We start from the raw sequence: 25,217 nt of genomic DNA, 5'->3' as shown, positions 1-25,217 counted from the left end.
TCCCAGAATTTCCTGGGGAATCTGGGAGTTGAAGTCCATACATCTTAAAGTTGCCAAGGTTGAAAAACACTGCATTAGACTCCTGACATTTTCCATAAACTCCGAATGATGCAGCCAAGGGTAAGGGATTTGGGAAATTGTAGCTAACAACTGAGGGCAAGGACTTGGTGAAAAGGTGCCCAGTGCTTGAAAAAAACAATCATTTTGTATTTTGGTGAGTCTTTAACAAAGGGAGTCCCTTGTAACTCTGACATGACTTAGCATTTTGGAAGAGGGTTCTGTTATTTTGCTGTCTGACAGGTAAGATAAGGAAAACTTCACATTACATACTTTAAATGGTTCATATTTGAGGGTCTTTTTGGTTTCTTTTTAATGTGTTTTTACAACGTTTTTATGGATTTCCTTGATTTTGACTCCTGGCAGCTATATGGACACGCCCATGCAGTTTTCTTGGCATGGTGGTTTGACCTTGCCTCCTTCCTAGGGCTGAGAGAAAGTGACTGGCCCAAAGTCACCCAGCTGGCTTTGTGTCTAAGGCAAGACTAGAATTCACAGTCTCCTGGTTTCTAGCCTGGTGCCTTTCACCATGACACCAAACAGCCCCCCATTTTATACTGAACATTGCTGCATAGTGGAGAACACAAGGAGTTTCAAGAAATAAAGAGCAATAAATACTACATAATTGGTAAACTGTATTACTGCATAAATACAATGATATTTGGCTGCTTTCGTAGTTCAAAAATATGATGAATGGGGTTTTGATTAAATTAATTGTTTAATTTTACTTTGCATGATCTTTCTTCATGCAGTAGAACGTCTGCCTGAAAATGGATCTTCCTAATGCCTGACAAAGTTGTATCCAGGCTCAGCACTCTGATATGTCAATAGGGCAAAACTGGACAATTGGCAGCTGTGAAACGTTTTCAGCAGTTCTATATACTCTCCTCCTTGTCTCATTCCCTGTGCAACAATGAAGCTTGGAAAAGCCTTCCATTGACTCCAAAGGAGGACTTATTTTCCACCCCAGCCTAATTGTCCTGAGAAAGACCCTGCTTTGGTGATGAAAATGTGCCTCTTCTGATCGGGGATGCTCCAAATTCTGCAGTAATGCTCTGGAGTAATTACCCCCAGCTAATCGTGATGCATTGCTGCAATTTTACCAAGCCATTCTTCTCTGTATTGGTAAATTGCATGTTATGCAATGAACCTGTGGGTCGCACTGAGCTGGAATCTGCACCCAGGGCAGTGTGTTGACTCTTGGACCCCACTGCTTCTCCTTGCACACTGCCTCTCCAGCAGTGCATTTCATCACAAGCAAAGCAGCAACAATTTGGAAAAAAAAGAAAAGGAAAAAAGGAAAAAAGGAAAAAAGGAAAAGGAAAAAAGAAAAAAAGAAGAGTTGCTGTCAGTCCCAAATGCATACAATGAGGGGCTTCAACATGTTACAACCAGCTGAGGGGCCAGATATTTCGATAGTGTTCCCCCCTCTGCCCTGCTCACTCATTAGAATAAATCCTTTCAAATCTGCACGTTGTTGCAGCTGTGCTAATTTCATTTTAATGAAGTGTGATTCTCTCTGAAGGGACGCAACAGAGACTGGATAAAACATTAGCTCATCTAATCCAATTTGGACTTATTCTCCTCCTTTTTACAGGCTTTCTGTATTTCCAAAATCACATTAACAAACGCTCTGAGATACTTTTTCAGCTGCTTTACTTAGAAAGAAGATGCGAGCAGCCTTGAACTTTTTACTGAAAGTGCCAGGGAAGAAAGAAGGGCAAATAGTGGAATATCCAATCTAGTTTGGCAGGATAGATAATGTTTGCCTTGCTTTGCTTTGTTTGAAGATTAAGTTTAGGAAATTAAATAGAAAGCATTTTCAGTGCAAGTTGCCCTTGCATTTTCTACTTCTTAAATCCAAGGTACTCTGCAAAAGCAGCGAAGTGCCACAGTTAAAGAGTTAGTCCAGGACTGAAAAAATGTTACTCATGCCTTACCCTTCCATGGTTATGATGGTTGGGGAGTTCCTATTCTTCAGCCTATTGCCACTCAGAATCACTGTGAGAATGAAATGAAGAATGGGAAGGAACCTCAGTATTAAACCTTGAGCTGTTTGGTGAATGGATGGATGCAACTGGAGAACATTTTCAAACACATTTTCTATGAACTGTTCCAAGAATTATGTGTTGGAAATCTGACTTCAGGGGCATCTCGCAACCCATTGGCCACTTTGACATTCAGATAGAAAGAGAGAAATATGGAAGTTATCTTCTCAGCCAAAGAAAAGATACAGGTTCTTATTCAGTGCCTAGGGTTGACTGAAGCAACAATGCCAGTATGACAAGGGAAACGGACTTCCTAAAGCAGATGGCAAAAAAATCAGCCCCAGATTGAGATTCACAAAGATAGGGCTGAACAAAGGCATCCCCGGGGGGGAATAAAATGATGAAAGGGGTGGAGATTCTAACTGCAGTTCCAGAGGCATTGCAGGATCCAACACTTTTGTTCAAATGATGATACCAGCATTGCACCATCATGGCACACTTACAAAAGACGGACCTTGCAGCATAATGGATGGATGGATGGATGGATGGATGGATGGATGGAGTGCCATCCAGTTGTTTTTGACTCCTAGAGACCACGTAGATCAATTTCCTCCATGAGGATGCAGCGTAATGGTGCAATGCCATTTCGTCCTTTGAACTGAAGTGCTGAATCTTGCAGATGCTTCTGAGAGTGCAGTGGAAAAGCCTCTGAAGGACATGGCCAAGCACAGCGGCAGCAGTCAGAAACCTGTGTAGGAAGGTGAAGCTGTCTATCACCGGTAGACAGCTGTTCCTGTATGGTAGTAACATTTGGGCAAGCAAAAAGTAGTCAGCTGTTGCTTCATCATTGTGATGGAATGGAATTATGAAGGCCAGGCTCAGGGAGAAAAACATTTTCTTACATCTCCTGAGGAGCGTGGGAGATACAAGAGGATGAGACTGGCACCTCCCTGAGGAATTCACACTGTTGTGGCTGGCATGACTTGGGAACTGGGGTTTCAGTCTGGGAAGATTCTTGCCAGAGGTTGTAGCAAATAAACATAGCTGGACTGAATTTACATGGTCTCTTGGAGTTCCTTGGGCTAGGCCTGACAGTCATCCACCAATGAGGCATCAGTGGATGAAACACCCCAGTCAGATGAAGAAACACCCCATCTCTTTTCCTTTTGTCTGTCCAAGTGCTACTGCAATTCCACCCCACAAAAACCCACCGATGGGAAGCCACAATGCTCACACAACAGAGGCAACGAATTACTGCTTCTATATGTCAATTGCCTGTCCTCTCTAGTCTAGCAAAATAAATTGATTTGCAGATTGATTTGCGTTTCCTTAAGGCCTGCCTGCCCCTGCTTTTTTATCAGAGATAAAAAAAAAAGAAAAGAGGAAAAACACAAGAAGACAAACACAAATAGGGCTCTTAGCTACTTATCCCAACCAGTGAAGTCTTTCTCTTTTCTCGTTGCTCACCAGAAGCAAGTTCTTTCTCTTTTAAGACAGGGGTGTTTTTCTGGTCACCCTTTGTAGAAAAATTGTCCTATTAACACCTTTACCGCTATTTTGAAAAAGAGGCTTTCAGAGCATCAATAGCAGATGCAGTTCAATCCTTTTAATCTGCTCTTAAGAACAGAGAGCTGCATTGTTGCTTTAAGGCCTGTTTCCCTTCCGAAGACAGTTTTCGTGAAACCGATTGTCTTCTCCCATCGTAATTATTATATTTTTCTTTAGTGTACTGCTTTAAGAAAAAGCTCTTAGCTTTTTCAGATGAGATTTCAAGCCACGGTGGCAGGGGACACGATTGTTGGAAGTAACACCCTGCAGATGAAAGCAATGGCCACCACCTGATGGCTGCTCTATGAATGCTCTGCAGGCATTCAAATTGGGGCTGGGCAAATAGGAGATTTGCAGATCCGTTTCAAAGGCGATTTGAGAAAATCTCTGAACTGGCTGGACTTTCCAAATCAAATTGGAAGAGCTGATTTAAACTGTCAGGTTAAATGTATGTGAATCAGAGGCATCCATGGGGGAAGGGAGGACTAAAAAAAAGAGCAGTCACAATGTCATGATGTGTGACATACATAAAAAGGATCAGGGCTTTGATTGCGAGGTCATGCTTGCTCCCTTGACTTTTTGGACCCCTCCTGTTTGATGCCCCCACTGCAAATTGATTCAAATGATTTGGGATGTTTCAGCAAAGGGACAGAACCGGCTTTTCCAAAATCATTTCAAATATCTGAATTTGACAGATATAATTTGATTCAAACGTTCAAGCTGGGTCCATTTTTTGCAAACTGACTTGAATTCTTGGAATCATGAAATCATCGACGTAGAAGGGATCTTAGATGTTACCTAATCCAATTCCCTACTCAGTGTAGGATCTATTGTAGCATCTCTGGCAGGTCACCATCCAGCCTGTTTGAAGACCTCTGCGGTAGAACTGGATGGGATCAATTTTCCGAACTGATTTGAATGGGATTTTACATGACTCTCATGGGCTTAGAGTGTGAAAGGACTGAGTACAGGAGGGGCAACCTGTAGCTTCACATTACATTTAGCCTTAGTAGGATTTCATGTATGAGTTGGCATAATTTTAAAAGTCTTCTTCAAGCAATGAGTTCAGGTCCCTGTAAGACCTAACTGCCCTACCTTGTCAACCTTCTGCTTGGAGGAGAGACAGAAAGAGACAGGAGAAGGTTTCAGAAAAAGAACGAGAGAAAGAGAAAAGAGGATGTTAGAAATAATCTTGGGACTAAGGTTTTCTCACTCCTTACTATAGTTCCATCCATGACTGAAGGATACAGCCCTTGATGAAAAGAATGTTAAACCTAATCCTGCAGGTATTAAAAAACAACAAAAATCAACAGTTAATCCTGAAAATTAAATGCTGGTTTTAAAAGGCATGCTCTAAGGGCTGTTCGAAAAATTTGTTCCAGGGTTCCCAATCTTATGAGATCACCAAATCTTGTGATATTTTGGTGCTCCTGCATGAAATCAAGAACACCAAGTGGCATAGTGGTTAAAGTATTGGGACCCCTCAGCCACAGAAGCTCAGTGAAGTGACTTTAGGCCAGTCACTCTCTCTCAGCCCAACCTATCTTACAGGGTTGTTGTTCTGGGGAAAAGTGGGAGGAAGGAGTGCTATGTATTCTACCTTGGGCTCCTGAATGAAAGGCAGGATATACCTGGAACAAATCAGTCAGTCAATAAAAACAAGGCAATTTGCTGTAGACCTAGATAATGGCTACATTATGTGATAGAGTGTATAACAGCCTGTTGGTGTAGTGATTGAGCACGTTGGGCTAGAAATCAGGAGACCGTGAGTTCTAGTCCTGCTTTAGGCACAAAGCCAGCTGGGTGACCTTGGGCCAGTCACTCTCTCTCAGCCCTAGGAAGGAGGCAAGGGCAAACCACTTCTGAAATCTTGCCAAGAAAACTGCAGGGACTAGTCCAGGCAGTCGCCAGGAGTCAAAACTAACTCAAAGCGTGCGCATGCGTGTGCACTCTCACACACACAAGTTAATTATATGCTCCACTCACCCATTCTTCTCCCCTCCTGTAAAAATAACTGATAGAACAAGCCCCCAAATTAAATATGTACATGGTAGAAAGATTCCTATTCACCATTCCGTGTTCACTGATATAAACCTAGGGTAATTGCTGAACATTAAAAAAACCAATTAGAACAATGAATTTTTTAAAATATACATTGCAATAAAATCCATAATTTAGAACAGGATAATGGATTTGAAGATGGGAAGAGGATTCTCCTAAATCAAATGCCTTTCATCTACATTTAATTTCAGTCAACAGAATATGCTCAAGTGTTTAAATCATATTTTAGACCTTGATTTATGCAAAGGGAGAAAAAAAGTAAAACCATGTCTTATGCTTTATTGCCTTCTGTTTCTTCCAATGTGAATTTTTACTACACAAAATACTAACAATTGGCATTAGGAAGCTTTATTATGATCAACCAATTTAGAATGCCAATGTATATTTATTGCTCATTACCATCATGCCACAATTAAATTAGCATGTGTATATTAGAGATTACCCAGGAAATATGACGGCTTATTTTCCAAGTGTAAATATAGAGGCAACTCTGTACTTATTGAGATTTTTGATGCTTGACTGTTTGATCATTCTGGGATAGAGTTGCCTAATCTGATCAATATGGTTCCAAAACTGGCATTAATATGTTGAGATTCAAGCTGGTTCCCCATTATATGATGGAATATATACCTGTAATGTGAAGTTAGTTATGTATTTTCCTCATCCCTGTTCTACTTAATGGTGGTTACCCACAGTAGTAGGGATATGAGTATGATTCCCAAAGATCATGGACAGAGAGCATGTTGATACAATAGGGGGAAAGAGGACGAAAATGACAAGTGGTACTTTGGGGGGTTTCACCTCTGTGGCCTGTTAACATATAATTTGATCCTTGAAAGGATTTAGGGGGTGTCATTTATTTAGGTATGAAATGCATATCCCATCTTTTCTCCAAGTGCATGGGAATCTCACTGGCATTTTATCCACATAACCCCAAAGTCAAGCAGGTTCCATGGATGATGGTGGACTTGAACTGGGTCTCCCCAGACCTGGTCCAATATTTTATTTAATAGCATTTTACATTTACCATGGATGTCTTGCATCCAGCTTTTGAGAATACTAGATAACTGCTGAGCTTTATAGCATCATCTTGACACAATCAAGGAGTTTGTGGCATTTGTAGGCTGCTGTTCTGGTTTTCTTTGCATGTTTGTTTGTTTAAGTTTGGTCCACAGTATTTTTTCTTCTACCAGTGCCTTAAAAGGTGGGTGGTGATTTTCAAGACCACCTTTGTCACTACTGGAGAAAGTAGTGTCCATGATGGTAGGGAGCAACTGTGCCTTTAAGACTATGAAAGTAATATTCCCCTTTACTGTGATTTTATAATATTGCTGGGCTTTGACAGTTGTGTATGTGTATAAAGAGAACAACCCTGGCTTCAAACCATATGCATATATTGCATGGTGCAACACTTACTTAGTAAAATGATGATACATATCAAAATGGCAATAATGGCTCCGGTTCCCAGCCCAGCTGCAGCAACAGCTCCTATAGTGGTACAATCTCCATTCTCATCACATGGACACACCTTGACCTTAATGATGGACATGTTTAACAGAGGAGGGTTTCCAGAATCTGTTACAATGACTGGAACATCATATACACCGGCTTCCAAATACATTATTCGTAAACCAAGTTGAGCATAATCACCTGTGGGGAGCAAAACAGAGGAAGCCATGAAGAACAGGTCCACATGGAAAACCTACTTTTTCTGAATATCTACTGATCTGGAAAATCCACTCCTTACTAGTTACTCCCCCAAACATGCTCATGTGTCACCCAGGCTGATCTCCAGGCAGAACCTGATAAGCCATAAAGAGATTAATTATTATGATTTCCACAGCTCCTTTCCCCCCCACATTCCCACCCAAGTGGTCACCTTCCTATTTTCCCAGCATTAAAGCTGCTTCTATGGTAAATTAGAAAAGGAGGTGACTTTTATGCAATTATGGACAGAGGTTGATCATTGATCCTGATTGTGGCTTATGACAATAAAAATGGAACATAAGGAAGACTGATAATAGCTTTTCCTCCTGGGCGATTACAGATGATTTATCCCCAACTCAGTCCTGATAACCATGCGTAATTACAAGCTGCATTAAGGTGGGGAAGCCAAGAACCAATGAAAGCTGTGAACAATTCTGCTTAAGGCCCAATCCATGCAATTTCTCATTAACTCTCTTGCTTATAAATGTCATCCAGAATGTGGCTTTCTTTTAAAAAATTAATACCAAAGACAGAACAAAAAGTTTTAAAGTCTGTAGGCAAGCATGCCAAGTTACAAACAGTGCCAGGTGTTGCTTGCTTGGTTTACCATTTAGTCGTACAATGGTCCAGTTCTTCCTAATGGCAGATGGCACGCTTGGCAGTTCAAAGACGAAGGGGCCGACATTTGGATCAATGTCAGCATCAGCGGCTGTGATGTTGATGACATTCAGATTTGGCTTCTCACATATCTGGGCCTCCTTTGGCTGAAGATCAGGAGCATTATCGTTGATGTCAATTAGGTAGATCTGGAGTGTGCCTGTGCCACTGGCTGGAGGGATACCTAGACAGGGAGAGGACCATTTGAATGAGCAATGGTTGGCACACAGGAAGTTGCAGGCAGAGTTTGCTCATTCCATTCCATCTCCAAAAGCCACTGAACTGCAGAAAGGACAGAAAAGGTCAATCACAACAATCAAGGGGTTGAGATACCACCTCTGTGAGGAAATGGCAAAGCAATGCAGAACTTCATTTTCTCCTTCTTTCTTCTACTTTTCAACCCAACTGAGAATTGAAAAGATTGTGTCTGTCCATCAGTAGGATAACTCTCCAAAAACTGAACAGACCAGGACCAGAGTGGAATGTACGCAGCTTACCCCGTGCTTCCCAAGGCACCCATAGACACAAACACATACATAAGTGACGCTAGGGAAGAAACACACACATGCATACCATACACAAACATATACCCACACTACAAATTAACAAAGGAAATACAGACACTGCCTATACCCACTGCTGGTAAAGGGTTAGAAAGAATTCCAGAAGCCCTGATGGGCATGTTTTCCCTTCCTTGTTCCATCTACATCAAATAGAACCAGAAAAATTATGACTAATGGGGTGAAAATATATGGAGTTGTTGTTCTTGGTGTTGTCTACAGTACACAACATATGGAATTTGCTTTTCTAAGGTGACATGAAGAAGTTACAGAATTTATAGACAAGATTTATGAAGAAGTGGTCCTATCAGTGTTTATAAGCCGGGGGAAGACCACAGGTCATGCATGCTTGCGTTGCATGGAGAGGACCTCCAGTTTCATTATTCAGCACCTCTAGTAAAGGATCAGAAAGGAGATGGTGCGATGGATTGTTATTCACAATAGTTATTAATGGGTTATGAGTTCAGCAAAAATTTTGACATCCTATTTATTATTTCTACATGCGGTCTCTGTGTCCAGAGCTATTAAGCCTGAAATGTGCTAGAAATTGAGGACAGAAAACAAGACAGGGAAGTTACTTTTATATTCTGCTACAGAGCTTCCACAAGTAGTTGATGCTATTGGATATTGCATGTTGATAACAGCTACTGGTCTGATCCAAGCACAGTTGTCGTAGTCCCTGATGCTACATTCTGGAAGCTATGATCCAAAACATTGGAGATCACCAGGCTGGGAAAGAGCAATTTATTTCTGAGTGCATAATGGGATGCAATTTGTCCCCTCATAGTGTTGGAGTAATAGGAATGGCTAAAACCATCTCCATGGCAAATACAGATTCACATTTCAAAAGCCTCCTTCAAGCTCTCTTTCAATGGTCATCACTAAATAAGGTTTAGCTCTATTAAAGTTGCCAAATCAAGTTCTTCATAACTTTTATGAAGGTTAAAAACCATCAACATTTAATATAACTCTTTGCACATTTTTTTCTGTCTTTAGCTCAACGTGTTTCAGTAATGTCCCTCTAGTTAGGAGAAAAAGAGAGCATGCTGCCATCTTCCTTCCCCTGTGAACTGCAGGGTGTTTTGCTCTAGGTATTTTCACTATTTCTTAAAACAGCTTGGTCTGAAGATTTTTTTTAAACTCAGGTTGTGAGCTCTTTTTCACCTTTTCTTTAAACTTTTAAAAGAAATGGCAAAACATCCCAAATATCTATTGTTTCTTTCTTGTGACTTTTTTGAAAGCTTTCTGACTTATGGTGCCTGTTTGTTTTTGCTGACTGAAGACTCTCTGAATCCCTGATGAAAGCCTGTCTGTCCATTTCTTGTGGTTGTTACGTTAGCCCACCTAACCTCAGGTCCCACATGGAAGGCAGATTGTTTCAGCTTGCTGGCTGTTGAAGTTTTCTCCAGACTTCCTGCCTTGATCAGCCTCTGGATTTGCTGCAAAGCAGAAAAAGCCCATGGTTTTAACTACACTTGCTTGGAGTTATCTGACATGGGAATACTTAGCTGAATGCTTGTCTTTCACAAAGGATGGGACTGAACATGTTGTTTTACAAAAAATATGAATATGTGTCCTCTAGATTTATGTCTAGTCTAACTTTCCAAGACCTTGGTTGTGAGAAAGGGACATTTGAGCTGGAACTATTGTGTATGATAGATGGTTCTGCCTAACTAACCCAGATACAGAGTTCAGCTGTCTACCAATAGCAGAATGTTTTTTTATCAACAAAACTGGGGAGAGGGGGGCAGTTCTTCTGATACGCTCATATAATATGTCCCCTTAACATGGTGGAGGGATGCCCAGAAGAGATTGGCAGGAAGAAGGAGGACAGTGAATGTTGCACATGGTTGAATTTCTTACCTTAAATAATAAAGATCAGGGTTAGGATACCACATTCATTCATTTAATTTCAAGCATGAGTAACAAAGAAGAGCCCTAATCTTACTTTTTGATCCTTTTTAATTAATTCTTAATAAAGGAAGAAAAGAAAAGAATGGGGTCAGATGAGAGATAAGCTTATGCAAAATATTGTAAGCTTTTGGTGCACACAGTCCAAACCTGGACTCAAGAATCTGATGGTATTGGGGTAAAGGTATTTGTAATAATTTTAGGATCCCTTTGAATGGTGCTGTAAATTAGTCCTCTTTGTACTTGAGTGTGGTCCTTCCCAATCAGCAACAAGATCTCTTCATGAAAGTAGCTTTGATCTGCATTGCAGTACAGCCTAAGTAAAAGGGAACTCTATTGGCAGTCAAGTTGCCAGTATTAAAATCAAGGCCTCCTTCCTCCCGGAGGTTGAATCTTCTGACAGACAGAAGAAATAGCCTGAGAACCTCTCAGAGAAGAGGGCTACAATCTGAGTGCCCCAAGTATTAGGCACACCCGTCCAAACCCAGAGCTGCCATCAAACCATACAGGTTAACATGAAAGTAGCGAAGAATTACAACTATCATAAGAAGTATATATACTTGTACAGATCTAATATTTTGAAGTGCCCTTCCTAACATGCCACTGAAGGCCAACTGCAGGCCTTGGACTGGAAAAATAGCACAACCATCCTTTAGCGGTCTGGAGGTTGAATCATGGCAACTGGACTTCTTTTCTTTTTGGTTAGAGACGTTTCGCTACTTGTCCAAGCAGCTTCTTCTGTGAAGAAGAGGAGTGAAGGAATCCATTTATGCCAAAGTGGAAAATCCTTCCCTCAATAGAGGTGGAGGCCTCAGACACATCCCCCTGGGGATGAGTGAGGGATTAGGAGTAAGACATCTACATCTCAAAGACTCTACTAATCACATCTCCTATTGTCCCTTCAATGAGCCTATCATGCTAGTAAGAAACACAGCCACCCTGGAAAACTTTTATGGGGTCCCCCTAACCAACTTTTTAGACTGAAGAAGCTGCTTGGACAAGTAGCGAAACCTCTCTAGCCAAAAAGAAAAGAAGTCCAGTTGCCATGATTCAGCCTCCAGACAATTCCACCTGGATGACTGAGAATCTTCATAAACATCCTTTAGTGGCTTTGCCTAAATCTGGAGATCCACATTCCTGCAGGAATAATTTGTGAAGGCAACAGTTCATACCAGCCTTGACCAAAACTGAAGCAAATTTTGGGAGGCAGGGACTAGAGATATGTGGAGGAGGGCTATCTATATTGGCTTTATTCTTGTCTTTTCTTTATGTTTTAAAGTCAAACTGGTTTTAAAATACTGTATATAATTTTAGGGCTTCTGAAATATTTCTCCACTGTTCTGTTTTCTATTTTCTAGTTTTGTTTTTTTTATTGAAGTGAGTAACTAGAACTGTACAGAGGCTCAGTGGGACATAAATATTTGAGATAGATAGATAACTAGTGAGGTAGAGTATATTCCAAGAAGGGAAATAGAGCAGATATTTGAAGAAACAAGCTTCTGAGAGAAGATTGGCTGTCTTTATTCTGATGCCTGTCAGCCTTATCCCCCTCAAGTCTGCGGGGTGAGGAACACAACAGTGGCTCCAAGACATTCAATGATTTAAAGGACACAGTAGGGCTGTTTCAATATCTGATCTGCTTGTCACTGAGGATGCCACTGGTGATTCTTGGCCCTGCCAAAAGAAAATGAGTAAATTGTGTAGATTGTGACAAGGTTGCTTTAGGTCACTCAAAAGGTATAGCGCCTCACTTTAATGTTTCTAATCTATACAGTGACAGCTTTTGTGTAATCCTTTCTCCCTTAACCTCAGATTGTTTTTGATTTCCAGATGGAGTCTCTCCCTTTCTGCCCTTAGCAGTGTCTCTTAGTCAGTAATAAAAGATCAGGAACACGCAGCAAGTCCAGCGCTTCTCCTGCCTTTTCTGTCTGCATTTTCCGCCCATCCCAATATAGCAGAACCTTCTCATTTCTTATGCTCCCTTTCCTGTTTCCCCCAGTTTTCCTTTCCATTTTAATCTGTGAACATTTCACACATTTCATTTCTTTTGGCAATGTCCTATCTCAACTTCATGAACATTTTTTTTTTTTCAGAAGAACTAGGAAAACCTGGGAAAATCTAAATTATACTGACAATTCTGTCAGGGCATCATTTCTGTGAATGCATCACATTATTACTGAAGCGTGAAGAGTGGAGTGCTCAAGCCTACCGTTGTCAGCTGCCAGGAATGTGGCTTCGTAGACATTGTTCTTAATGTAGGCTGACTCACGATCAAGGACAGCAGCAGTGGTGATCTGACCGTTAGTGGCATTAATATTCAGCCAGTTTGCAGGGTCCGACAGCTTGGAATATCTGCAGAGAGCAAGGATAGTAGTAGTAGTCTCTTCCAGGGAGATGTGCTTAACATGGGCTGAAAATAACTATAGCACTAGGGCACATTTTGGAGTATTGACCCTTCCAGTCAACCATGTCTTAACCCAGCATACAGTAGTTACCATTCGCAGTTAATTTACAAGGTGATCTGAGTAAGCCATCATAGAGTCAACACTGACACGAAGGCACATAATCAATCAATCAATCAATCAATCAATCAATCAATCAATCATTAAATGTGGATAAGGCTGTCATGGGTGTATGCTGATGTGTAAGAATGCTCTCTCCATGCACTGTTTTGTTCATCAAAATTGCCCCCAGCTGCTAGAGATGAAAGGGAGATGTGACTCCCCCCCCCCGCCTTTCCATACAGTAAACAACAGCTGGGATTACAAAATGGATCAGGAAAATAGTGCATTCCTTTCCTTTCCACCTGATCCAAACAAATTGGATACTCCTATTTATTTGTCTACTGTTAAATTTATGCCCCATTTTTCTGTTTATGCAAATATTCCAAGTGGCTTACAGCAGATGATAGATAGATAGATAGATAGATAGATAGATAGATAGATAGATAGATAGATCACGGCATTCATGGCTCTTCTTGTGATTTGTTCCTGATGGATTCTAACTGACAAATTAGACTTATTCCTAAACCCCAGTTGCTGGTCATCCTTATGTGATCTCTGCAATGATTCAGTTTCTCTGAGAAAAGCTTTTACCTTCTGCTGTGTCCTTCTTGCCTAACCATTCCTTCTCTATTAGAGGCAGCAGCAAGAGCATTTTACTGCCAGGCAGATCAGTGCCAGAAGGAACTGTCTTCTGATATGGAGGAGGCATGATATATGCACAGACTCATTTATGAAGCGGTATTGCAAAGGCTTCTGATCAAGGCTGGCTAAACAATAGTCAAGAAAAATATTCAACCTCTCTGCAATCAAGATGTACATCAAAACCTAATGAAGCACTGGTGATCTAGTATCTGTGAGAGTTGTGAGTTATCAAGTAGCCTTAACTGTCCCTTGTTTTTGGAAACACAAGAGAATTTCTTGGTGTCCTTGCTGGTCCATCACATGTAGATGGTAGAATACACCTAACTTGGTTGGTCATAGGAATATGGCTCTTCAGGCATCCAGGTAAGTGAACTAGGCCATGCTGAGTCATGCTAGGCCATGCTAATCCTGATATTGTTCTACCATACATGAGAAGCCCTCCCCATTCCTCGGTGACATTCATGTTATTCCCAGAGGATTCCAGTCAAGGATCACTTTGATTTGTAACAGATACTGCCTGAATGGACGTGTAGAATGGAGGTATTCTAATGAAAGTTTATGACTAGGACTGTTCTTATAAAAAAACCTGTCCTCTTATGGAACAAGCAGAAAGTATCGGATAGGATCAGTCTTCTCTGACTAGGTGGTCTCCCAGATGTGCTGGACCACAATTCCTATCAATGCCAACCAACACAGCTAATAACAGGTGTTCAGAACATGAAGAGAACACCAACTGGGAAAAGTTGATTTAGGTTTTTTTCCCCTAGTCTTTACTGCATCCCACAAATCTAAAAATTATAACTAAACATACATCTTCTCCCACATGGACATGCCCCTTGGCTATGATCTAATGAGGATGTCTCCATGTACCAGCAATATGAAGTGTGCCAACCTAAGAAGGCATTTTAAGACATGTGCCTCTGTTGTGAAATTCTCTCCATTAAGACATGATTGGTTGCAAACCTTTTTATCCTTCACCCCCAGTTTTAGATGTATCTGCTCATCCAGGAAGTCAATAAAAGTGATACATGTGCCTTTCTGGACTGGGTTAACATTTTTGTCTGATGTTTAAAGTTTTAAAAAGTTCTTAAGATTGTTAAAGTTTTTGTATTATTGTTATTTTTGGATTGTTTTCTTCTTGTTCACTGCTTTTTTTTTTAATGACTTGTACCTTGTTTGGGCTTATTTTAAAAATGAACAAAGCAGGCTACAAATTGTATAATCAGCCAGTGCTAAATTGATTTATCTGATGGCAGGCTCACTGCATTCCATCAGGTCACCTCTAAGCTGTTCCAGGTGCAGGGGAGAAATGAGCTCCCTTTCAAAGGGCCAGCTGTTGCAAAACAAAGCAACTAAGAAAAATGGCCTTGTTAGCTAAGACATCCCCTCCATCCTTAAAAGTTCCACTGCCTGTCCGTGCCAACAAGCAGAGGCAATGAGTAACCATTGTCATTTTTGTACCAGACAGCTTTATCCCTGCTGAAATATCTCAGCCCTCGAATGATTATAAAATGTCACAAGTGATGTAAGTTTAATTGGGCCCAGTGCTAGTTCCACAGGGCGCCCCTCCTGCTGTGCCAAATTTATCTAACGTTTGCAATAAAGGAACAGACAGATAACCAGTGAGACCAAGAGACAGAGGAGGATAACTTAAAGTTCCTTTTTTCCTAGGCTACATCCAGTGTACGGGTTCATACAATCAAGGGGGATTTAAATGTACTGAATGTTCAAAATATGGAACATCTGTGAGCACGCTCATAGCCACTCTTTTAACTGTGGCTGAAAATAAGCAGAATTGAGGGATAGCGCACCTATTAGATGTGCATCTAAGTTTTTTTTCCTTTAAATACATGTATATCCAAAATATGTAATGTGTGAATCAGATAAATGCTTGCTTGGGAACACATGAACCACGCAAATTGCAGAGCCTAATTAACCAGCCACTTTGATATGCATTTTATCAGGCACCGGACCAAGCAACAGAAACAAAAATGTAGCACATGTTGGTGACACTTTAAAGCAGCTGCATTTTTTCCCAGCATCACACCTTTTGGAGACTGAATCTGAACTGCTGCCAGGGTTCAAACAGTCAAGGTGGCAGCCGTGACAGTGCGATCAAAGCTCCATCAGTTTTTTTTTTTTTTTTATGTGATGCACATAAAAAATAGGCAGAGCTTTGACTGCATCATTGTGGCCACCTTTTTGACTTTTTTACCACACCCTGCAGACACCCCTGACCACTTCACTGCTGTATCTTATCTGAGTCAGACCACTGCTCCAACTATTCCAGAACTGAGTGTCAGCACTGCCTGACAATAACCCTCCAGGTTCTGAGCAGAAATTTCCCCAAATTTGCCTGGTGATTCAGGGATTGAACCTCAAACCCTTGGCGTGCCAAGCTGGAGCCTAACCATTAAGCTGCTTACCCTTCCTGTGGGAGAAGTTTGCATTGCCAGCTGTTGGCCAGTGCTACAGATTTGCTAATGAGAAACACGTGGAATGGATCTCAGTACTTATGTAGTTCCAAGATCCCTTTCCAAACACAGTTGCTAAAGACTGGCAGCACAGTTCCATCCTGTTTTGAGGTAGAAAACAGACAAAACTGTAGTGTAATCTCTAAACAAGTCTCTTATCTAGAAACCAACCCAACACAGCCCCTGGCCCTAACCATGTCTATACCATGGCCCCACCTATTTTGCATCAGTGCCCCATTCATTGCTGGTTAAATGTGGTCCACAGTCACCCAAACGTTGCCCACTCCCAAAATAGAGAGCTCTACCCTCCACCATCATACCTGACAGCCTGTTGCATGAAACGGTCAGGGTCCACGGCTGAAAAAGTCATGAGTGCTGTCCCTGTAGGCACACCCTCTTCCAGCCTGATGAGTTTGTGGTTTGTTGGGAAGTAAGGTGGCTCATTGACATCAGTGACTGAAATGGTGACTCCGGCTGTAGACTGGAAGGACATTTGGATCCCACTAGCAAGGGGAGCTTGATTGGACACCATCACCGTCAACATAAAAGCTCTGTTCATCTCATAATCAACTTCCTGAAATCAAACAAAGGCATGGGAGAGAAATATCAACTGGAAATGACATTGTAATAATCACTCAGTATCTCATGATCTCATGATTATTTAGCCATTGACCAGCATGCTGGATTGCTTTAATAAGGAAGAAGCAGGGGAGTTCTGTAGATTGTCCATGCAATGCTGTCTGCTAAGGTAGGCCATTCCCATGACTAGCCAGTTGAAACAAGAAAAAATAAGAGTCCAATGGCATCTTAAAGGAGTCTTCCCAACCTGGGACTCTGCAACTTGATTGGGATTGCAAAACTCAGAACTCAGAGTTCTAATCCCACCACATCTGGAGGGCACCTAGTTTGAAAAGCCTGCCTTGAAAAATAATGGGTAGCAAATGCTAATGATTGCTCTTCCCATGCAACAAGGATATTGCTCTGTCCAAAAATCAAAATTAAAACTTCAGCTAACACACTTTTAAAAACATGCTGACACAGTATGGTGGCTTTGTACTTATATCTATTGACTGCATAAACTCATGGAAACACAATAGAATAGCAAGATAAATTGTAAAACAGTTTCAAAGAAAATCTTGCATCTAGAACTGAATGCAAGGGCTATAGGCCAATCAAATATGCCACTGAGTGGTCTTCAGGGCAATCCCATGGAGAACACTTTGCAATAATTCATTTGGAGGTGACTAAGGCACGAGTGAATGACCTGGTCCAGTAATGGGTGCAACTGGTGTACAAGATGAATCTGTAAAAAGGCATTCTTGGCCACAGTTGCCACCTGCTACTCCATCCAAGATTAAAATTGGAAAGTTCCCAGTGTTGAGGGTCCTAAATACCCACAGTTAGTCTTGTTAGGATTCAGCCTATTCCACCCATCCAGACCCACACAGCTTTTAGAAACTGAGACAGGACTTCAACAACATTATGTGGGCAGCCCAGGGTCATAATGTGTAATTTGGTATCATAGGCATACTGATGATATCTGATGCCAAGCCAATGGATGACCTCACAGAGATAGTTTCATGTAGGTGTTACATAGAAGAGGGGCTGCAGGCTTGACCTCTCCCCTGTTGTCAACACCCACTGAAACTGACCACAGAAAAATGAGAACCACCACAACGCAGTGCTCCCCACTCCCAGTCTCCACAGTTGGTCTAAAGGATATCATGAGTGATAGCATGCTGAGAGCTCAAGGAGAACCAGGAGGGCTGGGTGCACCACCCCTGTCCTGGCTCTGCCAGAGGTCACCAAGAAGTATGATCAATACTGTGTCTGTATCATGCCCAGGCCTAAAGCCCAACTGAGATTACAAATTACAAACTGTAATTACACAGTTGTGGAATTTGTAATGATAATCTAAAAGAGTTGCCTGTCTTGCAGTAGATATCCTTGTACTTTTAGAAGTCAGAAAATGTAAAATCCATCCACCCATCCACCCATCCACCCATCCACCCATCCACCCATCCACCCATCCACCCATCCACCCATCCACCCATCCACCCATCCAATCTTCTCTTACGAATCTATGGTTTAATATAAACTTGATAGTGTCACATTTGAACAGACCAGTAAAGATTAAGTAAGCACTCTCTGATATTTATTAGATCACATCTCAAGAAGCCACAATAGCATAGCTAGTTCTGGCACTGAGGGGTGGGAAATGAAACATTGCTGGAAGGCATTTAAGAAAGAATAGCTTACTGCAAGTAAAATGTTACAAAAGGAGAGTGCTTAAAAGAAGTATATAGAGCCTTGCAAAGAACTATCCAAACAGAATTTGCTGAAACAATTAGATTCAGGACACTGAATCTAAGACAGAAGTTTTATAGCTTAATATGGAATAAACTACTGGGACTAAGCAATTAAAGCTCTTTTTAGTACCCTCAGAAAGGGTGCTATTCTTGAGACATCAGAAGATAAAGGCATATCCATATTTCAAATGTATTGGGACGCCTAACCCAGGAATGGAGAGCCCTTAGGTTTCAGAAGGCAAGGTCCAAAGTAGGCAACAGGACAAAAGGAGAGGCTTGGAGAAAGAGGAAAATATTAGAACTGTATCAGCTAAAGGACAGCATGGCTGTGTTTGCAGAACACATCACTCCATGGATAACGGAATCATGGTTTACTGAATTAACCCAGTTGCAAGGTTCCCACAATATAATGAACAAGAAACCAGCCTCATTGACTGGGTCAACTCAACATGCTGGCTGCTAAGCAGCCAACCACATTTTCACCCATATGCTATGCAAACCCACCTGGAATACATCTTTTGCCAATCTTAAACCAGTTGCTTCATTCCTGGCAAAGTTTCAGGCACATCCAAAGGTGCTGGTTAGTTGGGCTGTGCCACGCTGTGGGTTTGATTGGCACAAACTGTTTTGGAGCACAGGTGCCATGAATACAGCCCCTCCATACCATATGATAGCCACTCAACACTGTGAAGATGTTGTTAAGAGATGACATGTTTGTATTGCTGTGAGCTTTGTGGTAATCACATCCAAAGTACTATCCAGCTCTGCTGGTTGGTTTCAGCTTTGGAGTAGGGTTAGAAAAGTCCTTTCTGTTGTTAGGGGAGTGCGTGAGAGGTAGGGTGTCAAAAAAGTCAAGATGGTGGCTGTGGCTGTCCAATCAAATCCCGCCCCTTTCTTATGTGCACTGCAGGGTTTTGATTGCATGTTACAGTGGCCATCTTGACTTTTAGCAGATTCCCATTTTTTTAACCTTTGTGGAAACTTCCACAAGGGCTTGTGGCTAGGAAATTGCTAGATCTGATGGATAATTTAATATGGGGAATTTCAACATATTTTAGTAAATTAAAGGTTGGGAAGCAGTTTGCGTCATGAAAGGTATCTTGTCTTCTCTCATGTGGAAAAAGCATGTTGCTGTGTCTGGGTTTGGAGATGGAGGCATGAAGGGGGTTTCATGGTTCACATTTCTTGTTGCATATTTTTTTCTTGTTTGAATTTTTTTGTAGTAAAAATTATTGCTACTAGTTGTAGTGTAATTTATTGCTCAGCCAAAGGATTTGATGGAGTTTGTTAGATGGAGTTAACTGTGTCTATGCTGGTCAGTTTGTGTTTTCGTTCAGCTAGTTGATGAACTCCATTGCTTTTCATTTTAATAAATGTGCATTATTTTTCTTCTTCTGAGTTAATATGGGCTGGGCAATTAAAGAATGGCCTTATCTATCCATTATCAGCTTACACATCTTGTCTTGTGGTGTTTCCACTTTTCTTTATGTCTGGATTCAGAAGAAGCCTTCCTAGTGACGATCACCATAGCTCCTTAAGCAGTACATATAATGCAGATAAATCAGGGTGGGTCTACATTGTCTTTTGTTTTCTTTAGTTCTAAGGGCATTTTTAACTATAAGGAATAAGTTATCCTCTTGTTGTTATGTCTGGGAAAAGGCAAACAATAATGGAGTGCATCTCTCTTTCAAATTCATTTCTATACTCCTTGCAACATTCATATAACGTTTTAGGGAGCCACAGGGTACCTCTGTTCCATGTTTGGGGAATTTGCTCAGACCCTGTAAAATGATCCCCTCCCTTCCTTGCCTGATTTATACAAGGCTTGTGAGGGGGATAAGTATCTTGTGCCACAGAGGGAATAGTTCTTATTGTGGTGAAAAATAAAATTGGAACTGTACATCATAGATGCCTCTTGGCATATTTGTTTCAATGGCAGAACAGCTTAGGTTGAAAGCTGGGTGAAGTTGCTTGCAGAACCACCATGCTGCAAATGATTGTTTGTTTTCTGATTCAAATAATTTTTAAAATGCCTCATTCACACACAGGATGGGGAAAGTTAGGTCCCTCCCCCTCTTACAAAGACTTTAGATGAACACGGGGAAAAATAGATGTTGGCCTTGACAACCAGTTCTGAAAACTGGGTGATTGAAGATAAGGGTTCAGAGAGGAGGGTTACCAAATCTGAGCTGCAAAACTCTCCATGACACTGGAGCAGTTTTGGCACTGGTAGGCATTCCCAAAAAGACCACAGGAGAAAAGAAGAGGATGGTTGGCAGTGTTGACCTTGCTGGTATTCTCTGCAGCTGATTGTGGTTCCTTGTAAATGCACACTCTTCTTCAGGGTCCATCCAGAGAGATCTTTACAGGGAAGTAAGCATCCAGGCTATTACAGCTGATGTAGTAAGGGAAGTGTCAGGTTTAGCCCAAAGAACTCCAAGAGACAATGCAAAATCAGTTCAGCTATGTTTATTAGCTACAACCTCTAGCAAGAATCTTCCCAGACTGAAACCCCAGCTCCCAAGCCAGCCAGCCACAACACTGTGAATTCCTCAGGGAGGTGCCAGCCTCAACCTCTTGTAGTTCCCATGCTTTGCCGGTGAGCTAAGAAAACGCTTATCTCCCTGAGCCTGGCCTTCATAATTCCATTCCATCACAGGAAGATACCTAACAGTAGAGGACCTGTTTTAAATCATGGATATGCAAACTTGCTTAGGCTGAGGGTTACCCTTGGTCTTTGCATGATGCATTCAGGCCCCCTATGGTGTACTGGGGAAGATGTTGCTCTAAGAGTGGAGAGACCCAGGTTCTAGTCCACCATCAGTCACAAAAGCAACCTGAGGGATTTTGGGCCATTTCTTCTCTCTGTGCCCAATCTACCTCACAGGATTACCTCACAGGTCCTGAGGGACTGTCTCACCCCCATCACATCAACCTGCCCCACCTGGTCAGGCAGAGAGGGCATGTTACAGACCCTGTCAGTGAGAGAATGTCAGCTGGTGGGGCCCAGGAGGACAGCCTTCTCTGCCGTTGCCCCACCCTCTGGAATATTCTCCACCCAGAGGTGCGGCAGGCCCCTACCCCTGACCTTCTGGAAAGGACTAAAGACCTGGCTCTGCCAGCTTGAGTGGAGCAATAAGAACTTTAATCAACCCTAGGGGTAGCTGGCGCCCTGATGATGCTCCCCAAGCCTAATACTCACCAATTACCATCAATTCTTGGAATATATTTATTATTTATTTAGGACTACTTTTATAGCAGTGTTGTCCAAACTTGGCCACTTTAAGATGAGTGGCCACTTTAACATGGCTGGCTGGGGAATTCTGGGAGTTGAAGTCCACTCATCTTAAAGTGGCCAAGTTTGGACAACACTGTTTTATAGCGTATTTTTAATTAATTTTATCTTGTCTGCAAACCATCCAGAGTTGCTTTTTAATGAGATGGGTGGTGACAAATTTAATATATAAATATAAAATGAAATTGTTGGAAGAAGATGTATTACATATGCTATCTTGAGCTCTTAGAAGAAAGATGGGATATAAATCTAACAAATAAAGGAATACATGTTCTAAAAGTAGACTGGACTGGGAGAACAATTTTTGTTGAATTTAATGTCAAGAAGAAAATTGTTAACAAAAAGACATGGAGATTTGCATGACATTTGCAGCTGCTGATTCTTATGTGGAGTTGCACATTTATAAATAATTGCTAGAATTTAAAGGGGAAAACATGACATGTTTTACAGCAGAGGATACTGGAACCAGAATATTGCTGAGTTTGGAACCCAAATAGCTGTTGATAGGTAACCTCACCATATTTACACTCCCTTCTTAGGGTTCTTTATTCTTAAATTGGACTTGAACCGGCAGGTCTTCAAATAGTGGTTTCCTTCCAACAGATCATTGTCTGTAAATTACATGATTAGAATTTCTCACCTGGGATACCAAGGCTCTGACATTCTTTTCTAGCTTTCTTCAGAACCTGATTCTGATGGATTTTCAGTTGTTTGCCCCTGATTTTCTTTTCCTTCTCTCTTTTTTAAAAGAATACTTTCCTATTGTGGATTTACCTGGACAGGACAGTAGGCTTAACACATAACATAATTTCTACCATTCCTATTTCTTGCATTTTGGTTCCTTCTGATTTCACTGAATGTTTTTTTCTCTCCTTATGCCCAAATCCTTGCCAATTTGGAGTAATACTCTACGTTTGATGTAGATGCTGATCCAACAAGGCTGATGCCATGCTTTCTCAACCTGGTGCCCTCTAAGATGGCCTGGATTCCAGTCTTCCCAACTGAATATGGCAGGGCTTGTTATAAAGAAAAGCAGGGGGAAAAGAAAAGCCAACAAACCCCTTTTCTCCCATCCGACTTTTTGCCTTTGATGTCGGCTTAAAATTAGCTTGTGATGTTTTCAGTTTTGCAAGATGAGGAATAAAGGGTTTGGTTTTGAAAGGGACATATTCATGCTATGAAGGATGCAGTTTTGGTGTTTTTCCACTGTTGATGCGGAAAAGCAAGAAGTGCTTTTGTTGTGGAGGTCTGAAAAACAGCACCGTGAGCTATTTGGATAGATAGGATCTTTCTGCCTTTTTAATTTTTTTAAAAAAATCCCTCATTCTTTCTTTTTGCTATAACACGACAAAATGTGCTAAAACGTTTCATATGCGATGTGCGCACTTGATTTAGACTTACAAAAAACTATTCATTCACAATCCCTTTATATTTACCAAAGCCTGTGCTTATCTTATGTTGTAGCTCTTACAGTTAGTTGTGAATAAGTTTACCTTCAAATAGGTATGCTCAGAACCAGGGGTCTCCTTGGGGTGTGTCAAAAAAGTCAAGATGTTGGCTACAACCATGTGATCCAAGCCCCATCTCTTTTGGGGACATTGCACATGCTTACTACTGTCCATCTTGACATTTTTGATTCCCCCCTGCTTAGAACTGTAGCCTAAAATTGCATGGAATGGAGTTGGACATATTTTCAGAGAAATGTACATGGGATAAGATAAATAGATAAAGGGATCTATCTTTTATTGAAGACTTTTTCAATCTGGTGCCCTCCAGATGAGCTGGATTTTAATCCTCATAATTTACAGAGAGCATAATTTACAGAAGTTAAAATCCAATACAGTGGAGGAGCACCCATTTTGGGAATGTTGTGTTGTGGAATAGGGCTTAGACAAATCCATGGTGGATGGACTAATGTGAAGGCTATATGCTTGTGGTCATTCCAGAAGAATCTGAACCACTGTAAAGAATAGGATATAGGAGTAGACCAGTCTTTGGCTGACCCAGCAGAGTTCTTCCTCTATTCCTACATAATAACTGCTGTCAGTGTGGAAATATGATCTGGGGACATTTCTGGGTCCACCTCAAAAACTTGCACTTTTCTACATCAGTTGCAGTTAATTTTATATCACCTAACATCTTATGTAGAGGATAATTCCCACTTGACAAAAAAGTTCTGACAAGGCAACCTTGCTGTTATGGATCAAAGCACTCATTCTATCCCAGTACAGCTGCCATGTTTCCTTAAGATTCCCCTTTGTGATATACAGATTTCTTCAATAATGGCTCAGCTTATACTGTGAGAAGACTGGCAAAGTTTAAATACAGTTGCATGTCCCCTACACCACCACATTCAGTCACATGGCACCCAAGAGAGAAAAGTTTTGAGGATTTCATAAGCATAATACAATCTTGAAAAATCTGATGTGAATTTGAGATAATCTTGAGTGGGCCAAGCATTGTAAGTCAGCTGGCTAGAGTTTTGGGCTGTAATATGTCAAGTAGTATTGACTTTTCAGTTTTTTCTCCTTTTTCTAAAAATCCATCTTATTCTTCATATGAAAGCTATCATGTTATGCCCTGTCCCCATTGGATCTTGAACCCATATCTGTGCAGCCCCAGTGACACACATCATCCATCCATCCATGCATCCATCCATCCATGCATCCATCCATCCATCCATCCATCCATCCATCCAAATAAAAACTTGGCTCTATGTGAAGTGATTGTTGTATTCATTGGATCTGTTGCCTTCATGAATCACATCCCTTAACCACAAAAACTTGACCAACTTTTCTCCAAACTCAAGTCTCTGTAGAACGTGCCTGTGAAAAAGTCCTCAGAGGATGAGAAGCATACATACCCTCACAACGGTTACCAGGCCTTCATTGGTAATAGGATCAGTCCTAATGGTAAAATGACCAGAAGGGTCTCCACTGATTATTCGGTAAATAGCATTCCAGTTGGGTGAGTGGGGTTGATCTCGGTCCATCACGGTCAAATTAGCGACAACAACTTCCACTCGGTTTTCTGGAACCTCACCAGAATACTGAAAATAGAGAAGAAAATGCTTTTAGAAGTGTGCGTGGGTGTGTGTAGCCCATCCCAATATATTTATAGCTCCTGAAACATCTTACAGACTCTTTTGAGGAGGCAGTTGTATCCTGCCTGGAGAACAGCTTTATCCTCCAGCTGTGCCTTCCTTTGCTCCTTCAGCATATCCACAGTTCCCATGTTCAAAAGCTGTACAGGGAGTCCCCAGTTTAAGAACAAGTTCCATACCCAAGGTCTGTCCTTAAGTTGAATTTGTATGTAAGCCAGAACAGTATTATTATATAATACTGTATAAGTAGTATTGTGTAATGAACTTGAACCATGGTGTATTTAACTCAAATTTTGCTACAGTAGGCTCCCTTCTTAACTGTGAATCATCTGTAAGCCTGGCATTCTTAACCCGGGGACTACCTGCATCTTAAGCAAAAGAAGTTTGTCCCCAGTAACAAA

At 41.3% G+C, this 25,217-nt stretch overlaps 1 protein-coding gene across 1 annotated transcript in view; it reads right to left on the bottom strand.

Annotated features, from left to right (window-relative positions):
* Positions 1–25,217, bottom strand: part of CDH4 (cadherin 4) — a gene marked incomplete at its 5' end in the record, with an annotated part of 288,665 nt that overhangs the window by 8,294 nt on the left and 255,154 nt on the right. The window contains 5 exons of the mRNA XM_088153879.1: positions 7,071–7,304; positions 7,969–8,202; positions 12,699–12,841; positions 16,430–16,683; positions 24,577–24,762. Coding sequence (XP_088010005.1) covers positions 7,071–7,304; positions 7,969–8,202; positions 12,699–12,841; positions 16,430–16,683; positions 24,577–24,762 — 1,051 coding nt within the window. The remainder of the gene's footprint in view (positions 1–7,070; positions 7,305–7,968; positions 8,203–12,698; positions 12,842–16,429; positions 16,684–24,576; positions 24,763–25,217) is intronic.

The sequence above is a fragment of the Python bivittatus genome, unplaced genomic scaffold, assembly GCF_059951505.1.
Source record: "Python bivittatus isolate LINGU-HERP-01145 unplaced genomic scaffold, Pbiv_v1 ctg000700_np1212, whole genome shotgun sequence".
NCBI lineage: Eukaryota > Metazoa > Chordata > Lepidosauria > Squamata > Pythonidae > Python > Python bivittatus.
This window is presented reverse-complemented; position numbering and strand designations above follow the sequence as displayed.